Below are 23,703 nucleotides of genomic sequence, written 5' to 3'. Positions count from 1 at the left end.
TATGGAGACAATGGCAGCCATTGCTATTCATGAAGCTCTACAACCACTGCTTGCACCGTGGCCTGCTCTCAGTAATGAGACCCATCCTCTGCAGGAACACTACTGCGGCCCGGGACACTAATAGCACGTCATGTCAGCGCCTCTTCTCCGCAATAATACACACTATCATCCAGCGCTAGCAGATAGTCACGTGATCCTGCTAGGTCCGGTCACATGGTGATGACGTCACTCTCTCGCCCAGACTCCCGTGTGTTATGTTAGCTGGTGGCAGTGGCGGAGTGCTGAGGACACCGTGCAGCCTGTGCCATGGATAAGGACCTGGTGCGGCAGAGCCTCAGTTACCACGGCCCCAGCCTGTTGTCCCTGCTGAAGTGTGAGCAGCATGACCACGCTGGCTTCAAGCAGCTGCTGGGGGAGCTCTCCAAGTGGCCGCAGTACAGGTAATACACAGGGGTAGGGGCCAGCTGAGCCCCGCTGTTCTCTAAACTTTGCACCCATATAGAGATTCAGCTAGTGCTATGTGTGCAGAGAGTCTGTCACTGGGGAATACATCAATTATTGAGGAGAACCTTTCATCACTTGTCCTGCAGCATTGTAGGACTTTATACAGTAGTCCAGCCATGACCTACATAAATGTCAGGTGAGGGGAGTTGTAGAATACATATCTGGAGGCATGGGGGTGTCTCACGGATTCAGCGCTGTAAGGCCAGGTCACATCTGCGTATGAGACTCTACCTCAGATTCAGCTTCAAATCAGTAGAGAGTAAAGGAGGATTTCTCCCTCAGCTTCTGTAGAAAATCATTGAAACTGGGCAGAAACCTGGCAGACTGCATTATAGACTATGGCAGGGGCGTAACTTGAGGGGGTGCAGGTGCCCAGGAGCCTTAGGGGGCCCATAAACAATGGCATTAGTATTGAGATTGCAGCTTCCATCTGACTCATAAGCCAAGGAGGCCCACAGATCACCCTAACCACACTCAACCGACCAAAACAACTCAAACCCCATTATAGGCAATGCTATTTTATTTTTAGGCCCAGATTAGGTTTCTGTTCTTGGGGGTCCCCAAGCAGACCCCCAGACTGAAACCCGTATGCAGATGACAACCAAGCCTAAGTTTGATCAAAGTCCTTAATCCCTGTAGTCATCGCTATCAAGAATTCACTGTAGAGATGAGGTAGGAGGCCCCGGAGAAAAGATTACACCAAGGCCCACAAGACTTTAGTTACACCACTGCTCTATGGGGTCTGTGGGTTACCGCGTGTAACTGCTTTTTATGCAAACAGGGTTTCCATCTCTCAGGTCCCCATTCGGACCCGAAGGACGGAAAACCAAACGCTAATGTTAACTTAACATAAGTACCGATATTCCGTGCTGATAGAGGTCCCTGATAGAGGTGTGGTTATAGTTCTGACTTCAAGGGAGCCAGTCAGGTCTAATTGGGGCAGTAATTTGTCCACATAGAAGAATGCAAAAATGAATTTCTGAAATCTGCCAGATGGGAGGCAGGTGCTGATTTTTTTTTTTTTTTTTTTTTTTCCAGCTAGAAACAAGCATTATGCTCAATCTTCAGGGAGATTCTGATAACTTCCATTGAAGTGACTGAGCGGCAGAAAAATTTTGCCTAGCTTTTGCAGAATCTGCAAGTTCAGCAGTAGATTCTGCAACACATTTCGTAGTGGAATTTGGTCAAGCAGAAAAATTCTGCTATGAATTCCTTAAGCAAAATTTTTCAGCTTGTACAGATTGCACTGTATGAACATACCCTTAGGCATTGTGTACACGGCAGTACTTTTTATCCAAAATTACATATATTTCAATGGGTCCATAGACACAGATGTAGTTTTTGGGGTTGTGTGTCTGGGCAGAATTGAAGAGCCACGAAATATGGAACAGGTTCTATACCTTTCTGTACTTGCGGCTCTGTCAATTCATTTTCAAATAATGGCCAAAATGAAAATATCTAGTTGCAAGTCCCATCCATTAGGGTACAATTTACAGATTACAGCCTATTAGCTCTGGTCTAAGCTGTTCATGGGAGATACGGAGGCAGCATGCCACATCAGATCTACACGATACCCGTAGCACCACGGTTATGGAGGCAGTGCGGCTGAACGTGCTACAGGGACTGAGCTGCATTACCAAGGACAGCCACTATACAATGTATGTGCTTAGTAAGCTGCATCAATATCAGAGACCCCTTGCGCACTACCATGTCTAGGCCGCTGGCCATGTTTGAAAAAGCGGCACACTGATGTTGTGCTTCCATAGTCCCATTCATTCGATGAATGGGGGCTGCGGAAGCATGGACACAAAACCGGACAGGAGTAGGATCTGTCCTGAGTTTTGAGGCCCAAACTCTCAGCCCACACGCGGATCTTTTAATACACAGTCATCTGCATGGGTTGACAGCTATGAAGGTAATGTCCCTTCCATCTTTAAACAAACTGAAGAGGAATATATGGAAAAAAATATTTTTAAAACATAACCTTTATTGGTAATTTACATAAAAAGAGGGGGCTAAATCACCACTCCCTAAACAAGACACCACACAACATATATAAAGAACACCTCAGAGGATCATGGGTTATTGCAGATAGCGGTAAACATATACAGTATATAATAGGGGCCATGAGTTGAGCGGCCACTTAGTGGGACTCTCGTGAAGGAGATCCAGGAGGTCTATGTTTCCAAGGCATGAAGATTCCATCTGGATGTGGCAGAAACTGTGAATGTAGAACACTCCAAAAGGAAGTACAATGGATCTATATCTGTGGTGGTGAACCTATGGCACGCGTGCCAAAGAGGGCACTCGGAGGCCCCTTTTTTTGGGCACATGTACTATCGCTCACTAATGGGGAATCCAGGACAGCTGTCCCAGATCTCCCTCCCACCCTTAGCGAGCGAGTGCTTCGTTCAGGTCTATGTGCAGCGTCCCTGGCTTAATAGAAGCACCAGTGTCCACTATCAGGACCTGGGAATAATATAACTATGATCATTCAGCACTCTTCCCTCGTGTTTTATGCAATGTCTCTTATTAGTTATATCTCTGAGACCTCTATAGGAGTCCCGATTAGGAAGTCTGTAGGTGTGCTGAGCCCTGTAGTGCTAGGTATCAGCACATTTAAAACAAACTAGGACACACACTTTGTCAATCTAATGTGTTAGGGAGCGTTCACACTACCGTCGGTGTCCGACATGTAGTGTCCGCTCCTAGTGTCCGCTCAAAATCCGTCACGGACACTAGGAGCGGACACTAGATGTGTCCGTGACACCTGCCATTCACTTGAATGGGCATCGGGTGCGTTCTTTTGCACTCCGTGCCCGTCCTTCCCTGTCCGCAAGAGAAGATGTCCGACTTCTCAAGCGGACAGAGGAACCCTGCATGCAGGGTTTTTCTGTCCGCTTCAGAAGTCGGACATCTTCTCTTGCGGACAGGGAAGGACGGGCACGGAGTGCAAAAGAACGCACCCGATGCCCATTCAAGTGAATGGCAGGTGTCACGGACACATCTAGTGTCCGCTCCTAGTGTCCCTGACAGATTTTGAGCGGACACTACATGTCGGACACCGACGGTAGTGTGAACGCCCCCTTAAGCACAATAGCACTAAAATACTGACACTTTTGAGGCAAGTGTGCTAAGCATTGTGGTCAGTAATCGGACTGAGGAGAAATCCAATGGAAATCGCCAAGGACTGCGCCCTCAGAGATAGATTGTATAATCCAATACTTTGAGTCTAAACACGATGTACGTTTCGCGGAGAGCCCCTTTCTCAAGTGTTCAAATAGACAAGTCCTTTTCTTTTTGAACACTTGACAAAGGGGCTCTCCCCGAAATGTACGTCGTGTTTAGACCAATTACTGATCCTATACACCCCTGGATGTCCGGACCTGCCTGATCCCTGGTACCAGAGAGGAACCCTCTGCAAATCGGTACCAGTGTTTATAAAGTAGTTGTGAATTCCTCACAACTTGACAAGGTGACAGTTCTAAATGTATCACTTTGAATTCCATGTCACTTAGAATTACTACACTATGCAGCTCGGTGCTGTCTTTGTTTTCTTTCTAAGCATTGTGGTGTTAGCACTTTTGAGATATACTTTAGTGCTCCTTTTTTATCAAATGTGCTAAGCATTACAGCGCTGAAATATCGGCACTTCTGAGAAACGTACCAGGGCTCCTTACCAATAAGCTATAGTCTCTCTTCTGTTATTCATCTGATACATATTGAGTCTCCTGATGAACCTGGGCGATAGGCTCTGGGAGAAACTCGTTGAGACACTAATACGAGACGTAAATGAGACGATATTCTGCAAATAAGATTTCTGTAGACTTTGAGAACATATCTCCTGTTGAGACCAATAGCTGTGATTTATATGGGAGAAATTTTTCTCAAGCTCCTCTCTGTGAATAGACGTGACCTCTGGAGTTTCCATGTAGTTGATGAGTGGAGTTGTTATTGGTATCATCTCTCTCTCTCGTATAAAATTTTGTATGGCTTTCTATTGAGAGTGGCCATTTAACCCCTCTTTTTTTTAACAAAGTGATGTGAGAGGCATGAATATGATAAAAAGGGGAAACCCTAGTATTGCACCTTTTTGACTCCACTTCCTGTTAAACAAGTGTTCCATGTATTCTTCATTTCTTGGCAGGAAAGAAAGGAACCTCGACAACATTGAAGTTCAGCAGTTTATTGCTAGAAAAGCAGATCTTCTCTTTGCTCATTCGTGGAAATCAAGTGCTCAGGAAAAAGATTTACATGAATCCTCAGAAGGTATTATCGCATTTTCATAAAACTGTTAGATGAACTTTTAACTTGCTAGGTAGGGTAGAAGAATTTCCTGATACGGGTAACTCATATTTATTTTTTGTTCCTTTAACATCTGTATCTAGTTCATATGCACCATATTGTCTTTAAAGGAAACTTATCAGTTTCATGATGCTCTAACAATAGGAAACTTGAAATAACAGTACCCCTCCTTACAAAGAGAAAAACATGGGGTGAAGTGTCTGCTGGGTGGCTCCTTTCTGATTTCTTCCCACTTGGCTTGATAGTCTTATATTGGGAGAGACTTGTCAATTAAGCTGAGCCAAGCAGCAGAAACCCCCAGCAGACACTTTTTTTTTTTTTTTTTTTCCCCCTTAAAGGGGTTGTCCCGTCACAAGGATCCTATCTATAATGCTTGTAAATGTGAATGTAAGACTTTTCCTAAATACATTGCTTCAGCAAAACTGCTTTGTTTGTGCACTATATCACTTTATTCATTTTTTTGTGTCCACAGCCCTGACCTAGCTGCTCCTGAGTCAAGTGATGTGTCAGCCTGCTCTCAGGGGGGTGGGGGAGGAGGGGCTAAGTGCACGGGAGCGAGCCTGGAGGGGAGGGGGGGGTAGTTTATTCTTTGGGGGAAGGGGCCGCCAATACACTGATACACTGTTAGACGCTGGCACAGGTGAAGCCAGCAACATCGCTATGCTTCTGCCCTGCATGAAGCAAGCAGAAGCGATGCTGCTATTGCGGGGCGGGGGGGGGGGGGGCGGAGGAGCGGGTTAGCAGCATCGCTTCTGCTTGCTTCATGCAGGGCAGAAGCATAGCGATGTTGCTGGCTTCACCTGTGCCAGCGTCTAACACTCCCCAGCATCTGCTGTAATAGAGAGGCGGATGCTGGGGACTACGCCGGCACAGATGCCTGCAACATCGCTATGCTTCTGCCCTGCATGAAGCCAGCAGCGGCAGAAGCGATGTTGTTATTCCGCTCGGGGTCACATATGCAAAGCCAAGCTTGCTCGCTCATACACCAGTCTAGCCTTCACAAGGCTAGACGGTCTATGAGCGCGCACACAGGGCCGGCGGCATCTCGCCGCTTGGCTTTGCATATGTGACCCCGCCCACCAATGACGAGACAAAGCCGGAAGACAGAAGAATTCACAGAAACGAAGACCGGTAAGTATGCGTCGTGGGAGTACCACTTTAAACTACTATGCCGTGCACTATATATTTAAGATGCTGGTCCGAGGGAGTTAAAGGGGTTGTTCACAGGACAGAGGATAAGTGTCCGATTGCAGGGGGCCTGATCGCTGGGTTCCTCAGTGATCAGGACAACAGGGGTCTGAATGTCCCCCTAAGGCCTCCTTGTGCAAGGAGCACCAGTGTACTTGCACGACTAGTGCTCCATACAGTTCTGATAGACCTGTAGAAGGGAAATCTCCAGCAGCATCTGCAACCCCATAGAAGTGAATTGAGTGTTGATTACACAAGTGCACTGGTGCTCCATTCACAAGTAGGCTATAGGGGGACTTTCAATCCCCCCATCCTCTTGATCACTGAGGTATCCGACACCTATTCCCTGTCCTGTGCATAGGTGAGAAGTGTCCATTATGGAACAATTACTTTAAGGACAGCTGCCATAAAATATTGGCACTATCACTGTGTGTACTATGAACTTAGAACTGAAGCTGCACCATCTACAACAGGAGCAAGATGTATGGGCTTATTCACAAGGCTGTGTTCTGTGTGTACTTACCAAACTAACCACGGTTGTGTTTATGAAACCCAGCACTTCATAGTGAGTTGTATCGCAATGAACTCCTGAATGTTTGGATTGCGACTGTACTTTCAAACATACTTGATTCTCATTCTTAACTTGGGTTTATCTTGTTTCTAGTATAGATGGCCTTTCCTCAGGTTAAGCCATCAATATTAGACCTGTGGGGTTCCGAGACCTGGAAGCCCTGCAGATCACCTGTACTGAGATAGTTTGCCCTTGGTAATGTTTACATACTACAAACTGCACTGCTCACTCGCTGTACAAAGCGTAGGTTGTTAGTGTAGGTGCTACAATGCTGTCCCTTTGAAATCTTGCGCTGCAGTACCTACAATTGCCACTAATGTTTAGATTGTTCTGGTACATGAAAATTGGTTTGGTCATTCAAGGGGTTTTCTCATGAACATATCCAAACTTAGATTTGTAGACAATAAAAAGATTTTTTTAAAAAATCAAAAATTTGCATAGTTTTAAATATTCTCTCTAACAATCTTAGTGGTGACAGTATTTTGGATATGGTCATGAGCACACAACTGTCTATGATCTGGGAACTGTCAGAAATCCAGCCATGATTTACTTATTGTGGACTGGTTATCAGAAGGGGACACTACCTGTATGAGAAGATAACCTACACAACAGACTGTCGCAACTATAGTGTCACTAGAACCCAGCATATTAACCAAGCACTGCAGATAGATATGTTAGGGTCACCTAAATCAATGTCTGTCTGGGACGAGGTTGCCATGTTGGATTCTGGTGGCAGACTCCCTTTAAAATAAAAAAAGATCACCTTTATTTAATTTTAGGCTTACAATCTATTCATTAAAATTGCAATAACTCTGTATAAGGTTATGTATAAACTGTGATGTCAAATGAATTACTGAACGGATTGTGGTAGTTTTGACAGTTTTAGGACTTGATATACAGTAATCTACATTATGTCATCTGAAATCTACAGCTAACATTTTGGATCTTTTATCCTGTAGGTTGTTATGCAGTCATGCCACCTTTGGAGCAATTCATGGAAGTCTCCAGTGGTCAGAAAAGAGAACTGCTCTTTAGAGATGTTGAGCGTGGGGATGTTGTCATTGGAAGAATAACTTCTATTCGTGACTTTGGATTTTTCATGGTGCTGATCTCAATGGGCAGTGGCATTCTGAGAGATCTCGAACCATTAGAAATAAGTGTAAGTATGTATGATGCTGTCTCCATATTGGTCACTTGACCAAGGTGCAGCCATCAGTAAAAGACTTCATAATATTTTTTTTTTTTTCTTAATCAGGCATTGTGCCCTCTTAGAGATGTGCCTTCTCAAAGTAACCATGGTGATCCTTTATCATATTATCAGATTGGAGATTTGATTCAAGGTAATTTCACCACTTGTACTTTAGTATTCATATAGGGGATAACACACAGACAGCAGCATTATGTGGTTATGGCATCTAATAGATATTATCGGAGAGTCAGTTGTATTGTTTGTGTTGTCTTGTAAATATAATTGTCAGATTTCATTTGAGGTAATTCAATCTCTTGTAGCTGCTGTAAAGGACATTGACCGTTACCATGAAAAGATCACTCTATCCTTGCATAAGTCTTCACTCCCAAGTCATCTGTCTCATTTAAAACTTGGAGTCATCAGCTCTGAAGATATGCCAGAATACTACAAGTATGTTTAGGAAACTTCTTTCTTGCAATTTTATGTATTTATTTATTTTAATAAAAACTTTGTCTCTGAAAATAACTTTAGTTTTTAACTTCTGGTGTTCATGGAATGTGTCCCTAAGACACCCCTCTAACTTCAATGAGCTCCCTCAGGAGTTGCATCTCTTTGAAAGCTGATGGCCAAGACTCTATTGTGAACACACTGAAAGCAGATCTACTTAAACATGCCTCATAGTTAGGACAACATATTATAACTAAGGGGCCTTCTGTCTCTTGTTTGGGCAGCGTTATTCCTATGAATATAGCAGACACATACATGTTAATTTCGTATACTGATTCTGCTTTAATAGATATTTTTGTGCTTTTTGGCACCTGTATTTATATAAATTTAACTTCAGTAGATCTGCTTAAAAAAAAAATAAAAAAATTTAAAGGTATGTTTTAGTTTCTCATTGTGGACCAGTAAGTCCTCATCTGATGGCATGATAAACCAGTGTCCATTAACGGATTAATATATTCGTATGTTAAATGTTAGATAAACCCTTTGAGAATTAATAGTGCTGCTGATGGATCAAATAACACAAAAACCTTTACTCGCCTCTCCTATGTGATGACAAGTCCAGCCTTCTGTTGACTGCCCTATTTGAAGCACTATTAATTCTTAAACTATAAGTCAGAGCCCCTTTAAGTTCTCCCTTATTTGATTTATTTTCCCAAGCTGCTGTCCCCTATAGCTGATGGGAAGGAGAAGTCAAGTGTTAATCTCTTTTTCATTGTATGTCTTTTTTCCCATAAAACAGCATGGATGGAAAGCCCACCAAATAAATAACGTCAGCAGATGCTATGAATAATTTGCACAACTTTTTCATTGTAATGGTAAATGCACGTTAATTTTTGCATCATTTTGTTTCTGTCAAGACACAGTACTGCCTTCTCCAACAGCAATGATACTTACGAAAAGGTCCTGCGCCAGTCTGTAGCGTTTTCTAACCCATCTACTGTCGAATTCCTCTTGAGTACTCTTGGAATTGATGAGTCTAAGCCGCCATCATTAATACGAGGCCTTCAGAGGTAATACTTAATAGCAAAACTAAAAGGTTTGAAACAATTCTGGTGTAGCTGCATATTGACTTGTAGTGTGACTGACACTAGGTTCACACTAGCATTCATGTTTTCATACTTCATGTCCCAAAAAAACGGAATCCTTATCTGTTCAAAAGGCGGTTACCCGCAGACCCTATACCTTATAATGGGGTCCACTGGGTTTCCAACGAGTATTTATTTTAAATACTGAAATTGTCGGAGAGAAAAGTCCTGCTTGCAAGCCTCGCCAAAATTTTTTTTTATAAAAAGTGATTAAACATTAGACATTCTCCGAAATGCGCTGCAAAAAAAACAAACTTTCCTTACTTTTGTACATATTTTTTGCATTATTAAAATATAATGAACTATATAAATTTGTTAACACTGTTGTGCCGACCCAGAAAAAAATATAAGGAACATGTCATTTTTACCGCTCGATAAGTGCCATGAAAATAAAATGTCAGCAAATGGTGCCAATGCAATTTTTCTTTAATCCACCCTATTTCCAGTTTTGCCTGGAGACTGTACACATATATTCAATGTAGTACATACAGCTGAAGCATTTACTAAAGGAGGATGGCCTCTTCAAATGGCTGTATCTTTGGTTTTGCACCACCTAGAAAAATGGTCCTGGTATCATAAGAATGCTTCCATGTGATGCCAAGCTTTGAGAAGCTCTAACAGAATCTGAGAGATCACTAAATAAGTGTTGGTTCTACTTAATATGCAGCAGTTCATGCTGCATGTAAAAATCACATTTCTGACTGTGCTTTTATCTAGTGATATCTCAGATTCTGTTACAGCTTCTTAAAGTTTAGAATCGTATGCAAGCTTTCTTATGATACCAGAACACTTATTTTTCTAGGTGGTATAAAACCAAACATACAGCCATTTCAAGTGACCATCACCTCCAAATGCTTTGGTTATGTATATTTTACAATACATGTGTATTTATGTGTACAAACTTTTCTAACAGCTAGAGATTTGCTAAGAAGAATTTTACAGCCTATTTTATAATAAAAAGTATATTCCAGAAATGATGACCAAACACAATAGCGGGGGAAAAAAAAGTGGGAGTTACACTTTAAATGTTATTCACACAGTGCAGTTAAACACTGCACATTTTTAAACTGCAGTATGTCCACTATCGCAGCACCTGCACTTGTATTGTTGAATCTCTTCTAGTACATATGTATATCAAGGGCCTGCAGTCAGAAACCAGAGTCTATGCTAGGTTTACATGGGTCCATCGGGGGGGTCCACCAATTGCTGATGGAGACTCCATTGTTGTGAATGTAGCGTAAATTGTTAATGTATTTATTTCTCTAATTCCACTCAGCAAAACTAAAATTTAAAAAAAAAAAAATATTTTCGCAGGGAGAACTTTTGTGATCAAGATTATGCTCCTTCTTTAAGAAGAAAGCAGTCGTCATCATGGGCGTTAAAGTGGTGAGTTTATCTGTGCTTTGAATCACCTTTTGTCATTGTGATGATGAAATACCTAATATGTATTGAAACAACTATTGTTTTTATTTTTACAGTGTAAAGGTCGGCGTTGATTACTTTAAGCTGGGTCGTCATGTTGATGCTATGAATGAATACAATAAAGCTTTGGAAATTGATCCCAAAAATGTTGAAGCTTTAGTAGCACGAGGTGCCTTGTGAGTATTTTATAATATCAACGTGCAATTTGTGGAGCAGATTATGATCCATCTACTGTCTATTACTGCTCTAGAATCTGATTAGTATCACTATATAATGCTCATTTATACTACTGCTACTTCAGATGTGACATTTGAGGCCTTGTGCACACAGCATAGCAGACTCTGTAAAAAGCCAAAATAGTATTTCTGAGACTAAAAACTACAGTGGTGCTGCTTTTGAGGAAACAGTTTGTGGCTCAATTCAGAGGCTGTGTTTTAGGCTGCATCGTGAATTTCCTTTATTTCTGTCATATGAGCAGATAAATGGAATTCAAGTTTTAGTGGATCCATCACACAATGGACATAAATGAGACCCTATTGACTTAGAATTCATCTGTTCAGTTCCAGTACACAAAAGTAGCACACAAATGTGTTGGGATTTGTGATAGAAACTTCTCCTGAACCCTGAAATACTGGTGTGAACAGAGACTTAGTTATTTTTCTTGCTTCTAGAGGACACTGTGTCTGTATGGAGCCCTTTTTCAGGTTAATGTGATTGCCTGAAGAAAAAAAAAAATCAAATAACTTAATGTTAAAGAGGCTTAAAGTGAACTTCTCAGCTGATTCGATGCCCTTTCTGAGAACGGGATGACAGAAGGAGACAAGCTAATCTCTGTGATACATAGATTTATTTGGAGCAGGAATTTTTGAGTAAAAAGTAGAGTAAGAGAGTGTTCACACCTGCGCCCAGTCTCCGGTTTGTGGGTTTCTGCCTGAGAAACTGGACAGGAGACGGAAACCCGGCAGTCAGTGTCCGGCCCGTGAGTGTCTTCTGGTCTCCAGCGAAACCGTTTTGGTTTTTTTTGGTCTTTTTTTACCGGACACAAAGTCCTGCATGTCCGACTTTTTTACCGGTTAAAAAAACTATTTCGCCACGGAGAGGCAGAAGACGGTCATGGGCAGTCTCTTTCCAAACACATTCAAGTGCATAGGTTTGAAAACTGACTGCCAATTTCCGTCTCCTGTCCAGTTTGTCGGGCAGAAGACTGAAACCTGCAAAGCGGAGACCAGGCACAGGTGTGAACCCACCCTTAATCTTGGCAGGATTCCTAGGAGAGACAGTGAAAGTCCTACTTACCCTACACACTGACAGTCTTTTGTGTACACATATTTCTGCAGGGAAAGCTTTCAATCACTGTGTGAAGAGGGGTAAGCAGGACTCACTTTCTCTCCTAAATGTCCTGTCAAGATTTACTATGGTGTTTGTTTGTTTTTTTGTTTGTTTTTATTTTAATTTTTTTAAACTCTGAAACGCTGCTCCTAATCACAGCGAGAGAGCAGCTGAGATCCAAAATATTATTTTCTATGACTAGGATTATGACTATATCTTAAGCTTATAAAGTATGTATGGATCTTATTGTGCTCTGTTCACATTTTTCTTAGATATGCCACGAAAGGAAGCTTAAATAAAGCAATTGATGATTTTGAAATTGCCTTAGAAAACTGCCCAACGCATAAGAATGCAAGAAAATACCTTTGCCAAACACTTGTGGAGAGAGGTGGACAGTGAGTATGCTTTAAAGGTGTTTGCTTTGTCTTAGTTCAAGGTCCCACGTGGCGGAAATGCCATGGAAAAAAAAAGTGGTATTTTACAATCGCAGCACTTTGCTATAAAATATGTGGTGCGGACATACTGTGGGAACTGTTTTTTTGCTGCGGGACACCACGTGGGGCCTTAGCCTTAAAGAGGCTTTTCATCGGCTGCACCAGATCCTGCTGTTTGCATCGTTTAATAGACACGATGAGCAACATGCTTGGACTATTTTTTTTTTTTTTAATGGAGCAGCAACTATTAAAGGAACCAAATAAGTGAGTGTGGTGGAAGGTCATTTTTAAATGGGTTACCCAAAACCAGAATATTGATTTGCCTTTCATTTGGAGACGCCATTATTATTAGATAAGTAGGAAGTTGCACTCCTGGCATTCCTTGGATCAGTCATTTGAAGGGTATTGGTGCTACTGATTATTGCAACTTTTTACATTCACTTAAATGGTGTGCAGATACACGGAGTGGTGTAAGCAATGAAGAGGTTGCTACCCTTGCCCAACCACCATGACCCCCTCAAACATCTGCATGGTGGAGATTTTGAGAGTCTGAATTCATTGCACTGTCGGCTTTCTAGCAGTATATAAAACCACATGTGCTGCAAGTGATAAAAGGTTCTCTTTAAGTGTAATAATTCTCCTACAATGTTTACCATCTGCAAATGATACTTCTTTCCTATAAAATACCGGTATTGTTCAGACCTCAAACATAAGAGCCAGCTCATAAGCGTATCCGTTTTCAGATTGAACGTTTTGCCTTCCGCATTATAATGAATGCTTTACTTTGTTCTATTTGAGTTTGTTCTGTTAAAATTAACATGGTGACTACATTGCAGGCTGGAGGAAGAGGATAAACTGCTGAATGCAGAGAGTTACTACAATAAAGCTTTGACCATAGACAAATCCTTCACAGAGGCTGAGGAGGCACTGAACAAAGTGCGCCAATGTATACAGGTGATTTTTTATTTTCTCTTAATATGCATTGAGCCAGCTCAAATAAGCCTTATTCAATTTCTATGTTTGATATCCCATGTATTAATATTTTTGGGCTACTGTAGTGACTTTAATACAAGGTGATCTTTCTTCTGTCAGATCACTTGTATATCAACTTAAGTACAGTTGTTTGTTTTTTTTTAATTGTATTTTTTTACCCTATTTGTAAATTGCTTCCTGTAATACTGATTGATGCATCTCTTTGTGTTTCTTCCTGCCTTGAACTCTTGGTGCTGTGGCTGTGAATATCCATTATTTCTCTTCCCATTTTTGAAAATGGACTGTGATTTCTAAACTACCACCTAAAACGGACCCGGGTCTACTGGTTTGTATGAACATATTCTCAATACCTTCTCATTTTTATTGCCTACAATTTGGTCTTTTACATTTTTGTTCTTATGGCTAATAATGCCTTAACTGTAATCCCTTACTTGGTGAATTAATGCAAAATTATACCAAAATTGGCAAATAACGCATATTGGGTGTAATATGGACATCCCTTCTCCACCTTTTATCCTTTTTCACATACTTTGTATCTTCTACAACTATACATATGGCTTATTTTCACTGTGGGTGGTGGGACTGTTGAATATTACCTATAAAATGTGTATTTTATAACAATATCTCTTTGATAACTTGATAAAAAGAAATCTTTGGAAAAAAGAGAGAAACATGAAGAAAAGGAAGACAAAGCTAAAGAAAAGAAAGTAGAAACCAGTGCAGAGAAATTACGTAAACTCCTAAAAGAAGAGAAAAGGTACAAATATTCAACCTTTTCTGAGGGATCCAGATGAACCAGTGCTATACCATATGTATGTTTAGAAGGCCTATCTTAAAAGAGGGACCCCTTACCTGTATGACTATGAAAATAGAAGAGCTCTGTACAAGTGGCTCCTGTTATGGTGGGCTTGAGTCATCCTTCTATTACATGGGTAGCTATTCATCTAGATTAGTGCTGCTTCAATTTTTTTGACTCTGGCGTCACCAGTTTGTTGTGAAGCCAGGCCTCACAAGCAAACATATACTGCTGTGGCGTACCAAAAAAAGATCAACTAAATACCTCAGTACATTGCTTATAATACCTGTATCAACACCAGTTACCACTCTGTAGTATAAAATACCTCCCCAGTAGCACCAAATACCGGCATTAAGCAGTAAATACATTCCAAAAGAGCCAGACACCATAGTGCAACACAAAGTGCAGCAGTAAATCTCACCCCAGAGGTGACAAACAAATATCACAGTGCAGGACAAAATACCTAAGAAGTGCCAAACGCCATAGTGTAGCATCATTGCTCTCAACCGTCCCTCTCCTAATGGCAGATATTTGCTCCCCCATTCCACCTCTAGCCTATTGGCAGCATTCTCCACAAATACCATCTTCCCAACTTCCAACAAATCATTCCTTAAATCCACACTTCCTGTCAGGAGCATCCCCACAACAGAGAGATGACAAAAGATCCTCCTACCTCTAGTAGCAGTCTTAAGATGCTTCTGCCTCCATATTAGAGCATTCAGCCCACAGACTCCAAATGAACTGCTCCTGGGTAAAGGAAATGTGGACTCTTGGTGATGTCCTCACCGATTCCTCCATCTTTCTAGCCACAGAAAATGCACTGATAAAGCAAGGCTGCCATTTTCAGTACATTTTTTTTACCTTAGAGTCCCAGCTTTGTGCCATTACCTGCTTCTCACCAGTGAGGCACTCCTCACTGTTTGCCGATCACTGATGTGGGTTAATACTACATTTCACCTGTAAGAGAAAAGCCTGGCTGGCCAAGTCTTCACCCAGGAGAGTCAGCTGTATTAAAGAGGACCTTTCATATAGTCAGGGACGTGTCAGAAGGGTGTTCCTGACAGTCTAGCTGTGCTATGAGGAACGTCCCCCCTCACTGTACTCATCCATGACCCTGTACTGTCAGAGGGGGCATTCCTTACCACCAGCAATGATGCTAAGCTTTGAAGAACACCCCCTAGTACTAATCTATGGACGAGTAAAGTCAGGGGAGGCGTTTTTCACAGTCCAGTTAGACTGTCAGGAACGCCCTTCTTACAGTGGCCAGAGATCGGTGCTTTTATAACTGCACCGATATCTCCAGCCCCAGGGTACATAATGGGAAAGGCGACAGTGCTCTGAATTCATCGCACTGTTGGCTTTTTAGCAGTATATAAAACCGTGTGTGCCTAAGGACATAAAAGGGAGACAGACCTGTTATTTTACTGATGCCTTCCGTAAAAAACACCACCATTGTCTCTGAAAAGACAACTACTTTAAAGTGCAGTTTTTAAGCATTAAAGGGACTTTGTCAACTGTGGTGTGTACAAAGTTCTGTAACATAATCTTTCATAATTAATTTGTGAGTGGAGATCTCTGGATGTGGATGATGAGATTTCAAGAAGTGATGTCCTTAGAGCTACACACATCGATGTTGAATGTAAACAATCCCTGACGACAATGAGAAATTAATTTAGGGACTCTTATTGCAAAATTAAACCAACTTATCTCTTCAAGTGCCCAAGCAGTCCCCAAACAACCTGTGTATACTAAATTACATCACTGAATTGATTTTATTAAATTACTTAAGTTCTTGCTTGTACTTGTTACTTGTAGTGCTAATGTCAAGTCTGACCTGCACCTGGGTCTTATAAATTGTTTACTCGGATGCTTTTACCAATTATTATTTATGACAATAGAAAGAAGAAACACAGAAGATCTTCATCTTCCTCATCAAGTACTTCGTCTTCAGAGAGCTCCTCAGCTTCTACTAGCCATAAAAAACACAAGAAAAGGAAGAGGAGTAGAAAGCATTCCGTTTCATCAAGCCGCTCAAGGAAGCATTCATCCAGCGTGCCGACTCGTGAAGATGACCTGCTCACCCCGCCTGCAGACACTTCAGCCTCTTTTCTAAAACAAGATGATCACAGAATATCTCAAGATAAACAACACAGAAAATCCCTGGATTTCAAAAGAAGGAATCGGTCCCTGTCTTCTTCGTCTTTGGAGATCATAGATCCTGCTGGAGGTAGGTCTGAAGATTCAAGGGATTCCTACAGTAGTGCAAAAACGCACGCCAGCGGTGGCACATCAAAAAGTGCATCATCAGCCAGTAAGTATAGATCTGGTAGACGAGATTCTACAGACTCTTACAGCAGAAGAGTAGAGGCGAAATACAGAGATGATGCCGAGGATTGTTACAAAGACACCAAAAAAACATTCAGCCGAAAGTCTGATTCCTATCAAAGTAAGTATTCTATGTCTGACTATGGAAACCGCGAAAGAAGGTCTAGTGGAGGTAGTAGTAGATCACAAGAACACTCTCTGCAAGGAACTGCAAATACATCTCATAAAGAAGGCCAGAACGGTAATACAGCCTCCAGTAAGGCGCTACCTGGCAATTTGTTAAATATTCTCAATCAAATTGCTGAATTTGAGAAAGAAAAAGGTCAAGCAAAAATGTAAATAAAATGTTCTTCCTTTATTAAATGAGTCTTTATTCTGAAAGAGAAATTCTATTTTCTGGGTTCATAATGTAATCATTCAGATGGTGTGTTATAGTTACGTTTCCCAGATTATGGAAGTGGGTACTTTTTTTTTTTTTTTTTTTTCTATTTTTTTCTCCCCTCTACTTCTCCAAAGACTTGGCCTATACTATGATTCTGCTATATTTGTAATGTTTTGTTTTTGTTATACTTCTGCACACAAAGGCGCTTTTTGTGCGCAGAAGAAAAATTGGTTGAAAGGCAATCTAGAAGTGAGCTGCCGAGGTTTTGGCCGTCATTCAAACACTACTACACTATGATAGCTGCCTTTTGTGTACATCTGTGCACATTACATGTGTATCAAATGTGCATCACCAGTAGTGCAGTATTGTTTGTCACCTGTTTTAATAAACTCCAAAGTATAATATGAATTTTGGTTGTCTTTATTTTTCTTCTCCACATGTTGCCAAGCAAGCTTGTCCACTGTTTATAGAAGAGGGAGATACTACCTACTAAATGGGTAAAACAGAGAGGCATGTGGGGACAGGATTCTGCATCCCCAATTATAAGAATCTGTGCAGTGGCTATCTATACTATAGTCAGTCTTTATGTCCTGGAAAGCCACTGCACAGATTCTAATAATCTCTTAGGGGTCATCCACACTACTGCTAGTGACCGTCAGTAATGTCCGTTGCTATTGTCCATTACAAGATTTTAGCAACGGACAATAGCAGAACCATCACAAATCTTAAAAAAAAAAAAAAAAAAAATTCATTTCAATGAGATTTTATTTGGTGTCCGTTTACACCAAATCCGTCACATGTCCGTTATTTTTTACAGGCAGAAAATACTGCATGCAGGACTTTCGTGTCTGTGAAAAATAACTTTTATGACCAGCTTTTTTTTTTTTTTTTTTTTTAAACATTAAATTTTAGAGGTAACAGACGGGTGTCCATTATACTGTCTGGTATTTATTTATTTATTTTCCTGCGTATGCTGACAAAGCAGAAACCAAAAAAACAGACAGTATAAAAACTGAAACTATTAAAGGGGTTGTCCAGCATAAACTAAAACTTTAACACTAAGCTAAACCCCCACCTACCATCTAATTTACTCCCTTTAAGAAAAATGTATAGTTACTAGAGATGAGCGAGTACTATTCAAAACTGCCGTTTCGAATAGCACGCTCCCATAGGAATGAATGGACACAGCCGGCACGCTGTGTGCCGGCTAAATCCATTCATTCCTATGGGAGCGTGCTATTCAAAATGGCAATTTCAAATAGTACTCGCTCATCTCTAATACAGTCCTATGAAAAAGTTTGGGCACCCCTATTAATCTTGATCATTTTTAGTTCTAAATATTTTGGTGTTTGCAACAGCCATTTCAGTTTGATATATCTAATAACTGATGGACACAGTAATATTTCAGGATTGAAATGAGGTTTATGTTTTTAACAGAAAATGCGCAATATGCATTAAACCAAAATTTGACCGGTGCAAAAATATGGGCACCTCAACAGAAAAGTGACATTAATATTTAGTACATCCTCCTTTTGCAAAGATAACAGCCTCTAGTTGCTTCCTGTAGCTTTTAATCAGTTCCTGGATGAAGGTATTTTGGACCATTTCTTTCTACAAAACAATTCAAGTTCAGTTAAGTTTGATGGTCGCCGAACATGGACAGCCCGCTCTCAAATGATCTGAAAACAAAGATTGTTCAACATAGTTGTTCAGGGGAAGGATACAAAATGTTGTCTCAGAGATTTAACCTGTCAGTTTCCACTGTGAGGAACATAGTAAGGAAATGGAAGACCACAGGGACAGTTCTTGTTAAGCCCAGAAGTGGCAGGCCAAGAAAAATATCAGAAAGGCAGAGAAGAAGAATGGTGAGAACAGTCAAGGACAATCCACAGACCACCTCCAAAGAGCTGCAGCATCATCTTGCTGCAGATGGTGTCACTGTGCATCGGTAACAATACAGCGCACTTTGCACAAGGAGAAGCTGTCAGGGAGAGTGATGAGAAAGAAGCCGTTTCTGCACGTACGCCACAAATAGAGTTGCCTGAGGTATGAAAAAGCACATTTGGACAAGGCAGCTTCATTTTGGAAACAAAAATTGAGTTGTTTGGTTATAAAAAAAGGCGTTATGCATGGCGTCCAAAAAGAAACAGCATTCCAAGAAAAACACATGCTACCCACTGTAAAATTTGGTGGAGGTTCCTTCATGCTTTGGGGCTGTGTGGCCAATGCCGGCATCGGGAATCTTGTTAAAGTTGAGGGTCGCATGGATTCCACTCAGTATCAGCAGATTCTTGAGAATAATGTTCAAGAATCAGTGACGAAGTTGAAGTTACGCCGGGGATGGATATTTCAGCAAGACAATGATCCAAAACACTGCTCCAAATCCTCAGGCATTCATGCAGAGGAACAATTACAATGTTCTGGAATGGCCATCCCAGTCCCCAGACCTGAATATCATTGAACATCTGTGGGATGATTTGAAGCGGGCTGTCCATGCTCGGCGACCATCAAACTTAACTGAACTTGAATTGTTTGTCCAAAATACCTTTATCCAGGAACTGATTAAAAGCTACAGGAAGCGACTAGAGGCTGTTATCTTTGCAAAAGGAGGATGTACTAAATATTAATGTCACTTTTCTGTTGAGGTGCCCATACTTTTGCACCGGTCAAATTTTGGTTTAATGCATATTGCGCATTTTCTGTTAGTACAATAAACCTCATTTCAATCCTGAAATATTACTGTGTCCATCAGTTATTAGATATATCAAACTGAAATGGCTGTTGCAAATACCAAAATATTTAGAACTAAAAATGATTAAGATTAATAGGGGTGCCCAAACTTTTTCATAGGACTGTAGTTATCCATATGCCTGTGACCGCCCCAGTCACATTTTCTGTTTCCTGGTGACATTCTGTTTTGCTATTTCGGGAGACGGGAGGTCACCAGTACTCTTCTCTCTTGAACAGCGTCCTATTGTGCATGCATGGCTGCTTCTCTTTGCTTCTGCCCGTGTTCTATTGCGCAGGCGCCAGCTCCGGTTTCCAGGTGTGGGCAGAAGAGGGGGGACAGCGGCATGAAAGTATGATGAGGTGGGGAGACGGTTGGGGGGAATGCTAGTAGTCCTCAGGATAGCTAGGGAAATGGGGGGGGGGGGGTGAAGGAGGACGTGAGGGGGGATCTGCATGAACTGCAATGCATCATGGAAGCTTTAGGCTATCCATGTAAACAAATGCAGAGGATACCAGGAGCTTCCAGAGAAAGCCAGAAATCATTCAAAACACTGCTAAAGGTATTTGTGTGCACTTATTAACCCATTGATAGCACTAACAGATCTTTTTTACAAATATTTTTTTTGCTCAGAAAACCCCTTTAACATCAGTTAGTGCCCGTTAAATGTATGTTATGATAGGTGTCCATTTTTTTTTTCTCCCCATTAATGGACACTATCAGATCACAATGGTCATCCAATGGCAAACCCACCCTTAGTCACCCAGTCCCTAGGTGTAGGTGGCTGCAGCCTTTGTATAGGTAAACCCCACATTTTTGTACAAGGTTACTGAAGGGGTGACCCTGCGAGCACCCGAAGATGTCGGACAGGTAATTTACCTGTCCACTGAGGCGTCTCAGCCACAGTGCTGTGTCCAGCCCCCTTTCCTCCCATTCTTGGGGAGCGAGGTGTATTGAAGAAATACTAACCCAATCCACCAAGTGACACAGGGTCACCTCTTTAGAGAACCTCACACGTGGTCATCAACATTCCAGCCGCCCAATACAGCAGTGGGGACTGGGTAGATGCTCTGTCAGAACACTTAATTTTAATTTGCATGCACAAAACTGGTTGGCACATTTCTAGGATTTTGATGTTTAACACCTGTACATCTAGGTTTTTTTTTAAAAGCACAATTTGTTTGCAGAAAGATATTGCTTGAACATGCACTTTAGTTTCAAATTTAAATTTTTGTGCAGTGTTTGCTAGTAATCTCAATTTGCTGCAAAGTTGCATGAATTGTGTTCCTTTCAGTTCTAGTTCCGACATTGCTGTATCAGCCTTTCCAACCCTCACTTTGTTCCCATGTAGTGGAGATTATTGTATGTCTCCCATGTGTGCCTCTAACCTTTTAGGTTTACTTCTGTCATCTCTAAGTACACCAACCTGGGTGTGGTAGTTCCATAAGAATATGCATATTATTAACAGAGATCTCTCATGCCCTATCAATAGGTTGAAATACAATATGGGGTTAAATCTCATACCAGCCAATTTGCTGAATGCTTTCTTTTTCTTCTTCCAAGTGCAAATAACTTGTCAAAACTTTACTGAATAATGATATCTCATTGTACATTGTGCTGACTACCAACGTTGAGCAAAGTTGGAGTTTCTTATTAAAGGGGCTCTATCAGAAAATTATGCTGTATGAGCCCCACATATACGTGACTAGCCTTTAAAAAGGCTATTCAGGCACCGCTAATCTTATTTTAAACCCCCCATCTGTTGTAAAATAAACTATAAAAACATATATATAAATCATACCTTAGCGTGCACGCTGGGTGGTCGTGCACGTTCGGATGTTATCTTCTGGCACGCCTTCCTCTTCTGTCGACGACGCCTTCCGATCCTGCCTCTTTCCCGGCTTCATCGTCGTCGTCTTCTGGCGGTTCAAATCTGATTGGATCAAATCCGGCATGTGCGCAGTAGCTCCCTCCGGAGCTACTGCGCACGCTCCTGCGCCATTTTTCTCAATGGCAGTGCCCACGCGCCGGATTTGAACCGCCGGAAGAAGACGACAAAGCCGAGGAAGAGCCAGGACCGGAGGACATCACCGAAAGAAGAGGAAGGCGTGCCAGAAGATAACGTCGAATCTTGCATGACCGCCCAGCGTGCGCGCTAATGTATGGTGTATATATATATGCTTTTATAGTTTTATTTTAAAATGGGGGGTGGTGTGCCCTTTATCCATCTATAGTGTGTATGTTATACCTATATACACTTACCTTTGGCTGTTGTAAAGATTTTCCGCCGTGAGATGATATATATGTCAGAGGTAGAAGCCGGTCAACATAGGCGGGAATAGAATTCCTGTATCTTGCTGGAACATATTCTAACGTCCCTATTGGTTCACCATGGTCAGGTGACCTCTAACTGTGGACATGAATCCCTTCTCTAATATAATTAGAACATTTTTTGGGAATGGGGGGAGGAGTTTTGTGTAGTGTGGATACCCATTGGCTCATGGGGGTCACGTGACCGGAGTTACCTTGGGTCATGGGTGGACCCTTATGTGTGCATGAACGGAGCCGTCTGGATTCATCTGGTCATTTAGAAGTACATTCGGCAGCCTCTGCAATATTTTATGATATTTGGTAGGTAATCTGTTGTTTTTGATGAGAGTAAGCCAGTTGAAGTTATATGTAGTTATATTCTGTGCTGCAAGCCCACTTAGTTGGATATATTGATAGGTAAATAACGGTGTAATGAGGTGTTTTTTAAAATGTATTCTAAATCTATTGAAAAACGCTTCTAGAATAACGCAAGGTGTGAATAGAGATCGAATAGCTATTCTAATAGGATTATTTTTTCCACCTTGATCACCCTTATTTTGAAAGGTCTATGCTCTTTTATGCCCTATGTGGTTGCTTGCTAGTGCTATTAGCGGATATATTACTTGGTCGATTCATCTGGCTGATATTAGGTTATCTATGTTATATGATTTGATTATATTTATGTTTCACTTTGTATGACCAGATATAATCCACGTTGGAGATATAAATCTGTAAATCTAATAGTTTATTTAAATAAGAAAGGGAAGGTTTATGTAGAAAATAAATTCACCAATTTCAGGTGTCTCGCATTATCATCGGATGTCTCAATACTATGAGACTCCTTAAATAGACAGGTCATTTCAGTCTATGTACGCTCTGAGGAAGGAACTGATGTTCCGAAACGCGTCTGCATTTTTTTAGGGGGAATTTTTTGGTACTGTCTGTTTTCATTTACATCATTTTTTGTTATTTTATGATGTGGAATTAAATAAAAGTTAAATTTTATATCGGAGAGAGGTCGGATTCTATTTTTGATTAAAATAACATTAGTGGTGCCTGAACTGCCTTTTTCAAATGCTATTCAGGCATATGTGGGGCTCATACAGCATAATTTTGCTGGTAGAGCTCCTTTAATATTACACTACCTCAATTCACAGCTATCTGGAGGAACGGTGAGTCTGGCAAAGAAAAAGCTCTGGTCTAATATACAAAGTACTTCTCATCTTTGCAGAGACACTTAGTTCCTCTAGCCACTGTACTGTTTTAAAATAAAACTATAAAAACATGTAAATCATACCTTAGCGTGCACGCTAGGGGGTCCTGCACGATCCGACGTCATCTTCTGGCATGCCTTCCTCTTCTTTCGGCGACGCCCTCCGTTCTGGCTCTTCCCCGGCTTCATCATAGTCTTCTTCCGGCGGTTCAAATCCGATTGGATCAAATCCAGCACGTGCCAGGTTTTATACTGCAGAGAGCAATGCTAGTATTCTGCTCACTGGATCTGACTCCCTGCACTGTGCCTTAAGGCCATGTGATATCTGTCTATCTTTGCACTCCAGAATGATTACAAAACGTAGGAAAAGACTATAAATAATGCTTTAAAAAGCCTGAATTACAAACCCCTCATTTATTGTT

At 41.3% G+C, this 23,703-nt stretch overlaps 1 protein-coding gene across 3 annotated transcripts; it reads left to right on the top strand.

Moving 5' to 3' along the window:
• Positions 1 to 224: 224 nt before the first annotated feature.
• Positions 225 to 17,438, top strand: TTC14 (tetratricopeptide repeat domain 14). Of its 3 annotated transcripts, XM_075268590.1 has the most exons (12): positions 225 to 440; positions 4,652 to 4,773; positions 7,528 to 7,727; positions 7,824 to 7,908; positions 8,078 to 8,207; positions 9,122 to 9,274; positions 10,664 to 10,735; positions 10,828 to 10,947; positions 12,373 to 12,495; positions 13,371 to 13,488; positions 14,175 to 14,284; positions 16,222 to 17,438. In XM_075268590.1, the coding sequence occupies exons 1-12, from the start codon at positions 307 to 309 to the stop codon at positions 16,985 to 16,987; spliced, it is 2,133 nt and encodes a 710-aa protein (XP_075124691.1). In that variant the 5' UTR covers positions 225 to 306; the 3' UTR covers positions 16,988 to 17,438. The 3 variants fall into 3 exon arrangements, 2 of the variants coding, with proteins under 2 accessions (XP_075124691.1, XP_075124692.1); XR_012715336.1 differs by lacking the exon at positions 16,222 to 17,438 and having other exon boundaries at positions 13,371 to 13,852; XM_075268591.1 differs by lacking the exon at positions 16,222 to 17,438 and having other exon boundaries at positions 14,192 to 14,284.
• Positions 17,439 to 23,703: the final 6,265 nt, after the last annotated feature.

Source organism: Leptodactylus fuscus, chromosome 3 (assembly GCF_031893055.1).
Source record: "Leptodactylus fuscus isolate aLepFus1 chromosome 3, aLepFus1.hap2, whole genome shotgun sequence".
Taxonomy (NCBI): domain Eukaryota; kingdom Metazoa; phylum Chordata; class Amphibia; order Anura; family Leptodactylidae; genus Leptodactylus; species Leptodactylus fuscus.
This window is presented reverse-complemented; position numbering and strand designations above follow the sequence as displayed.

What these genes read in the sequence shown, in the direction of transcription:
- TTC14 (XM_075268590.1), top strand. Translation starts at nt 307, where the DNA reads ATGGATAAGGACCTGGTGCGGCAGAGCCTCAGTTACCACGGCCCCAGC. An exon ending in TTTACATGAATCCTCAGAAG is followed by an intron (nt 4,774 to 7,527) that starts GTATTATCGCAT and finishes TTTATCCTGTAG; the next exon opens with GTTGTTATGCAGTCATGCCA. An exon ending in TCATCATGGGCGTTAAAGTG is followed by an intron (nt 10,736 to 10,827) that starts GTGAGTTTATCT and finishes TTATTTTTACAG; the next exon opens with TGTAAAGGTCGGCGTTGATT.